Source organism: Macadamia integrifolia, chromosome 6, assembly GCF_013358625.1.
Source record: "Macadamia integrifolia cultivar HAES 741 chromosome 6, SCU_Mint_v3, whole genome shotgun sequence".
NCBI classification, from domain to species: Eukaryota; Viridiplantae; Streptophyta; class Magnoliopsida; order Proteales; family Proteaceae; genus Macadamia; species Macadamia integrifolia.
In genome coordinates this window covers 5,991,462-6,004,061 of record NC_056562.1, presented here as the reverse complement: position 1 = coordinate 6,004,061, position 12,600 = coordinate 5,991,462, and the positions used below count along the sequence as shown (strand labels likewise).

The 12,600-nt window shown below is 37.7% G+C and overlaps 1 protein-coding gene across 2 annotated transcripts; it reads left to right on the top strand.

The window, feature by feature from the left end:
- Window positions 1-4,283: 4,283 nt before the first annotated feature.
- LOC122080631 (ribonucleases P/MRP protein subunit POP1) lies at window positions 4,284-12,264 on the top strand. 2 transcript variants are annotated; one of them, XM_042647428.1, is made up of 10 exons: window positions 4,284-4,855; window positions 5,157-5,253; window positions 5,504-5,611; window positions 5,710-5,937; window positions 6,208-6,326; window positions 6,413-6,925; window positions 7,823-7,931; window positions 8,022-8,617; window positions 11,285-11,449; window positions 11,992-12,264. In XM_042647428.1, the coding sequence occupies exons 1-10, from the start codon at window positions 4,410-4,412 to the stop codon at window positions 12,188-12,190; spliced, it is 2,580 nt and encodes an 859-aa protein (XP_042503362.1). In that variant the 5' UTR covers window positions 4,284-4,409; the 3' UTR covers window positions 12,191-12,264. The 2 variants fall into 2 exon arrangements, with proteins under 2 accessions (XP_042503362.1, XP_042503361.1); XM_042647427.1 differs by lacking the exon at window positions 11,992-12,264 and having other exon boundaries at window positions 4,289-4,855; window positions 8,022-8,447; window positions 8,525-8,617; window positions 11,285-11,419.
- Window positions 12,265-12,600: the final 336 nt, after the last annotated feature.

The following is a 12,600-nucleotide window of genomic DNA, read 5'->3' as shown; positions in this document are numbered from 1 at the left end:
TTTGAATCCATTCTTTCTTGGGTGATTTACATCAACCTCCCCTGGCATTTGCCCAAATTACATCATCTCCCCTGAAAATCAAAAAATTACATTTAAACCCAAAAACTTGACACTGTTAGCATCTTTGTAGGGTTAGTCCATTATGTTAATTGAATTTTTTTGAAAAACTGATTTTGCCCTTTTCTATCTTCAACCCAAAAACTCCCACTTATTCGCAGGCCATCGGTTTTCTTTGCACAAAAACTCCCCTTTTCTATTGTTTTCTTGAGGTGATTGATACGCTCAAATTAGTCACTCAGTAAAGCAAAAACACGTGGCATCCAAGGGAATGACACGTGGTGTCCAACCGAGGGATACCCACAATGACCATGACTCTGGAGATCAGAAGGAGGGGGAGACTGGATTCCCTCTCAACTGATATACGCCGCGAGGACTCTAACTACGTGAGGAGGAGGAGATACCCTGATAGGGAATATTTTTCACGAAGGTAGGAAGACGTATCCCAATAGGACTCGAAAAAGGGGTAATCTTATAAGAAGGAACCCTAAAAGATAGAACGTGTAAGTCAATACGCTCACACCATTACTCCTGTGAAAACACTATTCTACGAGTCTAACTTGGGTGTCGGAGGACTAATCTCGGAGCCACCTCCGGGCCTCTGCCTTCGGTGCTTGTGCAGGATTGACGCTCAACCCCATACAGATTCTCGACAGTAATAGTGACTAAAGACTCGGAAGCATCAAAATCATTTTTCGCCCTTTGATCTGAATTGGGAACATTTTGTCGAATGGGCTCGTTGTTCAGCTTTTGATCAGTACGAGAATCGGTCTGTGGTATCTGTGGCTTCAGCTTTGGATTCGATATAGGTGGGTTTGTCTTGAGTCGGTGATCTGGGTAGGGCGAGCAAGAATCGAGTTAGATGGACCAGAGGAGGAAGATCCCAAGACTCTCCCTTGGCCTTTGAATTTACCAGGAGACGATGATGAGAAGGGATTATTCACCCTCTTCATGAAACCTTTGACTTTATCCTTCACATCGTCCATGCCTGAGCTCGAAGGAGCCGAGAGAGAGAGAGAGAGAGAGAGAGAGAGAGAGAAACCGAAGGACGAATCAAAAGAAATGTAGGAAGCTGACTAAAAATCGAAACAGTTGATATTTTCTGTTCTTGAACCAGCGTTGAACAACCAATGAAAAAGGAGAAAGGTCAACTCTGGGAATGGAAGAAGCTATGTGATTGAATTACTAGGGTTTCTGCAAGTTTTTTAGGTGAAATGAGGTCTTGGAAATCAGAATTTTCTAATAGAAAATCAGTCCCAACACCGTGAATTTTGTCTGAAATTTGAACTATTTATCAAATTATCAACGAATTTGATTGGCAGTTAGGTAGGATTTAAAAAATGGTTACAGGAAATCCATTCCAGAAAGAGGCGTTCCCTTGTTCGCACTTGCTAATTTAGAAGACGAAATCCGACTCGTAAACCAACGTAGTGTGGACAGACGATAAGCAATGATTATTCAACTAGGAAAACGAAGAAGAAGAAGAAGAAGAAGAAGAAGAAGAAGAAGAAGAAGAAGAAGAAGAAGAAGGAGGAGGAGGAGGATAATTTTGTCATTTTGTATTTTAAAACTAACACTTCTCCAACGGTGTTAATTTTGTGGGTTTAAATGTAATTTTTTTATTTTCAGGGGATGATGTAATTTGGGCAAATGCCAGGGGAAGTTGATGTAAATTACCAAAAAAATAATGTTCTTTCTTTTTAATGTTTAGAGTAATATTTTTTATTCGTATTATATGCTTTATACATATAATACGTGTTTTATATGCGGTTTAATAAAAATCATATCTTTTATCGTATGATTGCATTTATACGTAAAATATTATGATTTATTGATATGTTCGGAATAGCGTTTGACATGCATATAATACATAAACTTAATAACTTTTGTCATAAGTTTAACCCACTTAGGGGCATATCCCCTGCCTACCCTACAAGAATAAAACTATTCAACACCAATATTGATGCTAAAAGTTTTCTTTATACTTCTTAGAAGTTTAAAGGGGTACCCTATTTTAATGAGTAATTGATTGTCTTTAAAGTCTCATACTATCATTTTCTTCTTGGTAGTGATAAATTGTTTTATTTGATCATATTTTTTTATAATTCTAAACAATGTTAAATTTTGAAAGATTGTTGTAAGATGCAATGCATATTTTATTATAGTGGAAAAGAATATTGCTAATTCTTTATACCGGTAAAGTCAACATGATTAGCTTATGCAAATTTGATATTTTTGATATAAAAGGTCATGAAACTTTAAAATTTATTATACGACATATGAACTATAAGTATTTTTTATACCAAATATGAAGGGTCATTAAATTTTAATATTTTCAGATCTAATATGAATACTGAGAGGACCTCGGGGGTTATAATAGGGCGATCAACCCTCGATCAAAAACGATACTCCATATTTGATATAAAAATATAAAATTTTAACGACATTCGTATTTGGTATAAAAAAAAAAAAACCTAGTTAAGTGGAGACCGTGCATCTACGATTTAAGAATAGGCGAACGATCCTAGGTTCGATTCTCTATTTATGCATCTACGATTTAAGTGGAGACCGTGGTGGTGGGTTGCTACACTAGTCTCCCCGAGGATTAGTTGAGGTGCGCGTAAGCTGGCCTAGATACCTTGGTTAAAAAAAAAATGTGAATACTCTTCACGGTAATTTTATTTTGAATAGCCAAATAGAATGTTTTATAAAATTCATTAAGCAAGAAAGATGATAACAAGTTTGCTACACTGAAATAGTTGGTTTCTCTTTTCAAGTTTTGAATTAAGTTAATTATGTTGATTCCCTTCTTACCCCTCTTTATTTTTCTTTTCAACCACTCAAATAGTGTCAATTGTGCCATTCTAATTACCATGGGTGAGAACAACATGTTTGAAAACAGTGAGTTATTTTGATAGATTCAGATTCTAGTTAGTTTAGAAGAACTTGTTTCTTCATTTTAGTAGTGCAAACTTGTAGCTTGTGTGTAGTTTTCATGTTTTTAGACCTTACGAAATCTATGAAGAGTCATGCAATTCTTCGGACACATGATTAAAAAGAGAGAATTGAAACCTAAAGCATTATTTCACCAATAAAATTTTGTGACTCAACACTTTCTTTTGAAATTTACATTTCAAAATATCAGAAAAGCATGTGTTCTTTTTATTTCTTTCATTAATTTTTTATAATATTTCCTACAAAAGGAATAGATGAAACAATTAAAAGACGTATATTTTATTGCTATAAAAAAATGTTGATAATTTTTTGCAATGAAAAAGTCGACATGATTAGGTTTTGCAAATTCGATATTTTTTACACCAAATATAAAATGTCATAAAAAATTTAGAAATTCTAATACTAAATATGAAGTGTCATTAAAATTTGATAATATTGATACCAAATATGAAGGTCGTTAAAATTTAGTACTTTGTGATACTAAATATGAAGGCTTAAAGGACTTTTGGGAGGGGGGCATTATAGTGAATCAGAAACAATCCTCCACATTTGATATAAGAAAATATGAAATTATGATGTCATTCATATTTTGTATAAAAAAATACCTAATATTCACTCATCATGGTTAGTTTATTTTGAACGCCAAAGTAGATCCGTTTATAAAATTTATCAAGCAAGGAAGATGGTGACAAGTTCACTACTCTGAATAATTGGTTTCACATGCCCTCTTGCAAAATTATTGGTTTCTCACTCCCTTCTTTCTACTCTCTTCTCTCTTCATTTAGGGTTTTTTTTTTTTTTTTTTTTTTTTTTTTTTTTTTTTTTTTAAGGCGTTAGTTAGTAGGGGCAATGGCTTGCCTTTTCTCTCACCCACCCAGACTCAAATCCTCTACGGTGAGCGGTGGGTGGCAGTGATGATCCAACGGTTGGGAGGGTTTTCACATGCATCCCAGTTGTTGGATCCTCATTGTCACTCACTATCTTCCCGCAAAGGATTTTTGTGCCACCCCACCCCATCTCTGGATCAAATAAACCTCGCGCTTGACCCCAAAAAAAGAAAAAAAAATTTATGTTTTTGTAAAACAAACCCAACGTTGCTTTCGACCAATATGCTTCCTTCTTCGTTTTTCATTGTTTGTGGATTTTGAAATTCCAGGCTCAACCCGGTTGAACCCCTAGTGTTAAGATTTATAATACGGTTTGACCGGTCAGATTGATCGAATATGGCGGTTCGTCCATCCATCAAGGTTTAAGCGATTTAGCATGCCAGGGTTTTAGAGGAACCTTGCAGTGCAACTGAGAAAACTGCTGAGAAGCGAAGAAGCGAGAAGCTGAAAAGTTCCAGTTCCAGTTCCAGTTCCACTTGGAAGTTAAAATTCGAGTTCTTTAGTGCTTCAATGGCAGCCGAGGGAAGAAAAAAATCTCAAACATCTGCGACTCTGCCTCCTCGGACCCTAAACGTGAAGAAATTTGCGGAGTCTCGAGCACCGGAGCTTGAAGCCTTGCACTCCATTGTTTCGAATCGATTACACAATGATTTTCGCTCTCGACGGGACAGGAGAAGAAGAACAACTGGTTACGACAACCGGATCACGAAGAATAGATCGAGAAACAAGAGGAAATTGGGGCAAATCGATCGAAACGAGGCTTCGACGTCTGAGATTGATCAGAAGAAGGTTCCGCGTAGAGTTCGAAGGAGAATTGAACTTAGGAAAAATCTTGAGTCCGGATTCTGTACTTCGGGAGATGGAACGAAGAGGTTGAGGACTCACCTGTGGCATGCGAAGCGGTTTGCTATGACGAAGCTATGGGGATTCCATCTTCCTTTGGGATTGCAAGGAAGGTAATTCTTGCAATAGCACCATATTCTCTTTTGAGTAACAAAATCTGAACAATGAAAATCTGATGAGTGTTTACCTACCATCAACATGTGCAATGAATTAATAACATTCATAACAAATTTGAGAATATGTACCCCAATGATTCTATTCTTCTGATATTATGGCTTGTGTTTGGAGCTATTATATTCACATCATGGTGAAATTATATTGTGTATCTTTATGGTCATTGGCCTGCCCCAATGATAATAGAATCTTGAGCACACAACGTTTATTTCCTTATTCATTACGGTTTATGTGATGTAGGGGAAGGGGATCAAGGGCTCTATTGAAGAGGTTCAAACATGGAGCACTCTTACATGATGCGAGCTACTATTCTGCTGTCCAACTGGAGGGTCCAGAGGCAGGCATATTCATCCTTTTTACTTGCCCATATTTATGTTCTATACTTTATATGTAAAAATGAGTTTTGATATTAGTGTTTCATGTATAATGGCTGCTCTTTTTTAGTTAGACTGACAAATAAGCTGCTTTGCTTTGTTGTTTAGTTAGATTACTTGATATTAGCTTACTTGTGACAGAATACGGATGATCTAATAGATTCTGTAACCCAATGACATTAATTTTTTTCTTTTTTCCCCCCTTTCTCTCAGGATTCATTGCTATCAATTTTAAGGATGGCCTTGGTGCCATCCCCATCTCTTCTCCGAGAAGAAGTGTCCCATTCTGTGCTTTCTGGGGTTAGTTATGGAAGGGCTATGGTAGGTTTCTTTTGGTGAAGATAATGTCATATGTTTGTTTCATACGTGTTCAATGAGAATGACATAACAGTTTGTTTTGACCTTGCTGCCTATTGCAGCTTCACCATATTGGGGTACTTAACTCTCAACTGGTTGCCCCAGTGACCTACATGTGGCGGCCGTTAAGTAGGCAAAGACTTGATATTGCAGAGGACCTTACCTCTAATGGAGATAGCAAGTCACAGAATGGTCCTTGCAAGTCTTCATTTCGCCAGCTATGGATATGGATACATGCTGCAGCATTTGTTGAAGGATATGATGCTCTGAAATTTGCCTGTCAAAAGTTGGTACATCCTAGAAAATTTAGTCTCTGTTCTTACCCTTATTTAAGTTTCTTCCATTCTGGACCTTTTGAATAGCTTTTCGTGAAACTAGTGCTTATATGTTTTTTCTCTAAGTTTGTAAATTATTGGACTGAAAATATGATACTTAAAGCAGGAAAATACTAAATCTTGTCTACCATATGGTGCTAAGTTATTTACTGATTTGGTGGATTGGCATTTTTTGGTTATATGTTTCTGTAAGGTTATAAACTTTGTAACACTTCTATATTTCAGATGGATGAGACTGGCAACTCTGTTAGTTGTTTTTCACGTGAGGGTCAAATGGGGAAATTAGAAGTTATGGGATCGAAGGCAATGCAAGTTCTTCTGAAGACATTACATCCCACTACTGGGTGAGTTGCATTTTCCAAAAGTAGAACCTATATCTTATCATACTAAATTTAGATGCAAATAGGTGCAGAATTAACATTCTTTGCAGTATTTCAGAGACTGATCTCTCATTGAGGAAATGCTTGGCTCTGGAGGCTGTGACGGACTCTCAACTTCAGAAGAATTTCATCCTTGAGCATGGGGAGCACCTTCCTCCTCATGCAATTTTATCTTTGAATGTACATGATCCTCGTGATCTGCCAATGAAAAGGACTGAACATGTTTCAGAAGTAACTGGTAGTTTCCAGGATGATGTGTCAAAGGATGAATCTAAACAGCTAGCAGCATCGACCGAATTTTCAAACAACAAAGAGATACTCTCATCACTGTGGTTGAAACCTGAAGAAAATAGTTGTTTCCTCTCTGACAGCAAGGATTTGTGGGAAGCTGGCAATGGGATGAACCATCCTCTTGAGGACAGTATTCTTTGCATGGAAAAACATAACCAGCGTTTGGCTTTCTTTAACCTTGATTATACACCCTCAGAGATAGGAACTAGTGAAAAGATGGGGCAGTCTTCTAGATCTTGCTCTATTTTGCTGTTAAAAGATTCTTGTATAGGGTAAGTAATTTCCTCCTCTGCCTCTGTTGTTTCCATTTGTAATTGGATTTATTCAAATTTGGGGTTTCCATTTATTCTTTTGTTTTCCAATATGTTAAAAAAAAAATAGCTGTATGGAACTCCTTTTGTCTGTTTGATTTATTTTCATCTAATTTCCTGGTGAACCTTTATGGTAGCTATGCTTACTTAGGAATTAGGATCCATGGTACGCTGTACACTCTTAAGATTGTATATTCTCATTTTTGAGATAGCTTCTTCTTATAATAATTTGTGCTTTTGGTTATCAACCAACTGTGTGTTGATTCAATTTAGTATTAACAAGACAGGGAAAATGTGTTCCTCTGAATGCTTAGTTTGTGACTCATTTAACCCAATTTTTGCCAGTTGTCTGTTCTATATAGGGGCTGTCATTTACTGTGATAGTAAAAAATCTGGCTGCTAGGATGAAGATATGGATTGAATATAAATGTGTCAATTTTGGGCAGAAATGCCAGAGGTTTGGACCACCTCCATTCCACCCCTTCTTGAATCCTGCAAAAAGGCGGAGCTCATATTGTAATACAGCCCTTGTGTCTGTTCTGTCTTTGTAAATGAGTAACAGAGACTGTAAACTGTGAAGGAAATTTAGATTCATACTAAAACATGGGTTGTGCTACATTCTTGTGTTCCTACTATTTGGAATATAGCAATATGATGTTCTATTCCTCTGTTCTCTACTACGTGTTCCCACCTCTCTCTGTATCACCCCCAAGCATTGCTTTTTATAATTCATGGAAGTTATTTTACCTCATTTGGGCTTCACAAGAACTGAATTCACTTGTGACATTGAATAATCATAATGTCAAACTGCGAATGAACTGATGATTCATTTTTGTTCCATATCTACGTTTCTCGCAGGTGGTCTATCATTCTCCCTTTAAGTTGGGTCAAGGCCTTCTGGGTGCCCCTTGTCTCCCATGGGCCTCGTGGTGTTGGCCTGAGAGAAAAACGTTGGATCGCATGTGATGTTAGTGCATATAGCTGAACTGTTTACAGGCTTTAATTGTTACTTCCAAGTTCCAAGCATTTGTAGGTAACATACTGTTCCTTTCTGCAGGTTGGCTTGCCTTCCTTCCCTTATGATTTTCCTGAGTGTAAGGCCTACACATGCTTCATGACTACTGAGGCAGCAACTGCTGACAAAAAAGCGGAACTCCGACCTGTTGCCATGAGACCTTTAAGAGTTCCTATTCCCCCGCCTTGGTGTTGTGTCAAGTTGACAATCAAGGTTAAATCCACTACAATACAAGATATTCAAAACCTCAACAGTCAAATGTTCAGTGGAGAAATAGTGCCAAGCAACTCGTTGCCAGAGTCGGATGCTAGATATTGTGAGTCCACATTTGGTGGGAAAGAGGGTTCATCCTTTGAAGGGTTTGTTGCAAGGACATCCTGCGAATTGAGTAGCTACTTGAATGGAGTCCATGGTAGTAATTTACCGTTATACCCCGATGCATTAAAGGATGGAAAAGTTCTCTCTAAGGTGATGAAAGATGAAAGCGAATTTATGTTGTCTCCAACCATCCTGCTACCTCTTGACCTGAAATTATGTTTCCTCAGAGTTCGTCTCCATGCTTACAAGGAAGGTGTTTTCGAAGAGGGTGCTGTTGTTTGTGCACCTCGTTTCACTGATCTAGAATTATTGACATCCAGGTTAGCTTAAGCTCCAGTTATTCCTCTTGAGTGTTTGTATAACAAAATGTTTTCCCTTCCATTTTACATTCTTACTTTCTGGGTGGCAATATGAAGATATTATGTTTTCTAGTGATTGTCCTAGACTTTATTGATGGGGATAACTTCCATTAGGCATAGGTTAAGAGCCTCAAACCATTGAGGCTATCATCAGGGTTAGTTTCAAGGACTCATTAGGCATAATAAAAGAAAATCAAGCCCTTGAGGTTGAGCTTCATACCTCACAAAGTCACACTTGATGTTCATGCCTTGGATATTGAGGCTTGTTCTATGTGCCTCAAATAAAATTCAGATTAGAGAGGAGGGAGTTCAAATAACTTTTCTATGCTTTTGATTTAATTATTTTTTATAAAAATGAATTAGCTTATCATGGTCAATGTTTTTTTTTTTTTTTTTTTTTATCCTGCAGTCTCCTTACCACCCTGTTCTGAGATTAATGGTTTTGGAAACAAGTATAATATAAAGTTCAGTAGCATATTAAAACTAAACCATATTTCTTAGGGAGCTGTGATGTGATCCCGGAGCTCAGAAACCCTGTTTGGGATCACTATGGGCCTCCCAAGCTCTAGATAACTCAAATGCAGGAAATAATGGCAGTTCTGTAATAATATCAAAGTTGCAAAGGGAAAGTGGCAATCTTGTAATAAAACAGAATCTTAAAGGTGATATTGGGTAACTTAATAGGAAATGGTATAATGAGGAATATGATTTATTGTGAGGGGACAAACTTGGAAGGGTTTATAAAATATGGATAAACTGGGATTAAACAAAGATGGGCAAGGGACAATTTTGGAAACAAGAACAAAATAAAGTTTAGAAATAACCCATGAATGTATCCCCTTGGACCCTCCCCCAACCGAACCAGTGCAGGAGGAACTGGTTTGAAGCAGATTTCTTCCTCCCTGGATATCCTATCGATTTGGGGTATTAGGTGGGGACTGATTACTCGCAACCCTATGGATTCCACAAATACTCTCTTGGTTCAGCATCATGAGAGCTATTACAGAGAATCTGAAACTGGACTTAGCAGAAACCAGAGATCACATTTGAAGTTCTGGTTATAGAACTTCTGGAAGGATAGATGAAACACATGGAATAATAAAGAAATGAATATAAGGTGAAGAAGGAAAGGATGAGAAGGAAGGTAAGGCTGCAGGGAAGAGGGGAAGGTTCAATTCATTCTCAAATCTGCCATCTTTAGTAGATACAAGCATATAAATAAGAAAAGACTCCTAACAATTAGGAACTCTTAACTAGGAAACTGCAAACAACTCAATATGGGAAACCAAAATCCAGCGTAGCTAAACTTCTAAAAAAATAAAATATTGCAATCATCCTAAAGAAAATAAATATCTAATTATCCTACAAGACCATTCTTGATCTGGGTTCCCAAACTGGCTCAGTGTAGTGCTCCTGCATCAATTCCCCCACTATTGAAAAATACTCCTTTTGAAATAGAATCACGCAGACGAGGGCTAACTGTTCCTTGTCTACGACCCAAACAAACTCGAGTCTTGAACACAAAGGAATCCATGGCCAGATTTGCTCTGGTACCAAATTGATGCGATCCTGGAGTTCTGGAACCTTGTTTGGGATTGCTATGGGCCCACCTAAGCACTAGATAACTCAAATGCAGGAAACAATTCCAGCTCTGTAAGTATATCAAAGTTTCAAAGGTAAAGTGACAATCTTGTAATGAAACAGAATCTTAAAGGTGCTATTGGGTAACTTAATTGGATAGGATATAGTGAGGAATAGGATTTATTGTATGGGAACATACTTGAAAGGGGTTATAGAATATGTAAAATTAGGATAAACCTAAGATGGAATGGGCAGTTTTGGAAACAAGGATAATATAAAGCTTAGAAATAACCCATGAATGCATCTCCTTTAACCTTCCCCCACCAGAACCAGCAGCAGGGAAGACTGGTTCGAAGTGGATTTCTTCCTCCCTGGATATCGAATCGATTTAGGGTTTTAGGTGGAGATTGATTATTTGCGAACTTATGGATTCCGCACAATAATCTCTTGGTTCAGCTGCATGAGAGCTACTACAAAGAATCTGAAACTGGACTGGCAGAATCCAGAGATCAATTTAATGTTCTGGTTATAACTTCCGGCAGGGATCAAACCATAACTTGAAACTGTCCAGGATGGGTCATTTCTATCACAGGTATGATTTCTTAAAATCTAAAAGTAATCCAAAGACAAACAGTAGAGATCGATGCTAACACTCGGGTTAAAATCACGTTAGACAGAACAGGGCCACAGAATGAGGTGAAGGGTAGATGAAACACGGAGTAACAAAGAGAGAAATATAAGGTGAAGATGATGAACAGGATGAGAAGGAAGGCCATGGAAGCAGGGAAGAAAGGGGAAAGGGGGTGGGGGTGAGATTGCACAAACACCAGCTCTGCAGTCGGTCACAAAACTCAACTTTTCGGTTCATTCTCAAATCTGCCATCTTAGTAGATACAAGCATATAAATAAGAAAAGACTCCTAGAAGTTAGAAACACTTTACTAAGAAACTAAGAACAACTCAATTTGGGAAGCCAAATACCCTACGTGGCTAAACTCCTAAAACCAAATATCCTTCGTAACTAAGAATCCATGTGTGTTTGATGCAGATCAGAGGAGGATGCAAGACTTCAAATCTCCCAGTCATCACTAAGATCTTACTTCAAGCAAGAACCTTGTGGCTTGTGGGATCTTCAAATGCCAGATGACACTGTTGCCAGGGAATCTTACAGGTGGCCTATTGGATTTGTCACAACTGGGTTTGTCCATGGAAGGTTTGTTAATATTTTTTTTATACTGCAATTCCTTTGAAAATTAAAGTTTTGGTCAGTCATCATCATCCAAATGTTTTGGAACTCTTAAGGTGTTTCTTTCTCTCATTGAGTTTTCATTGGTTTACCCTGAAGGGATTTTCTCGCTATTATATTATGGGTCTGTTACATTATAAGATGCTTGATATTCTACGGCATTGCCGCTTAAGGTATTTTATAGAATAAACTACAGTGTCTCCATATCATGTACATGTGAGATAGCAGTCCAACCAAACCAACATATCTGTTTTGGCTATGTTATGTATCATCCTGGTTGTATCATCTAGAAATATATACATTTTTTTGGGCCTGGAACCTCTACCAGGTGTAAAGATTTCATAATTCTACCAACTTAGCGAACACTTTTTCAAAAGAATCATTTGAATGATTTGGAAATGCACTTGTATGTTCCATTTGGAGAACTATGTACAGATAGGTTCAACATGGCTGTAACATATATTAATTCAGTTATTTATTATATTTTATTGGATTTTTCTTCTGTGCAGCGGAAAACCAGTAGCAGAGGCTCTATGTGAGGCAACCCAGCTTGCATGGTTGAGAGGGGAACAATGGGATAAGATTCCAAAGAAGCAAAGGAGGCCGGAGATATTTGTATTGGTTAGGAATCTGAGATCCACATCCTATAGACTTGCCCTTGCTACCATTGTTTTGGAGCTACAGGAAGAGGATGTTGAGTTCATGTAGATCTGTCTTCCCTTGATTCTTGTACTAATTTATTGGAAGAAGATTTGAATTCCATGGCTCTTTTTTCATGTGGATACAGTAAAATCTATATACCTCCCCCTACACCTATGGTTGTGAAGGAAAAAAATTGATTTTTTTGTCCTTGACAAGCTGCAAAAATTATGACCACCTCCAAGTATGGCACCGAGAACACCCCTTGTTCCACCGGGTAGAACAGTAAAGCTGTAGGTTGCATGTAATTTGGTGGGGCAGATTCTCAAGCAAATTCTGGTGAGGACCATTCTGATTCCCATGGGCAGTTATCATATCCCTGATAAAGTGCTGTAATTCTGTTTAATCGGCTTCAGATCTTTAGCAACACCACCCTTCTCTGAACAGGTCTATAGCCTCCAGGTATTCTCCCTTCGCGA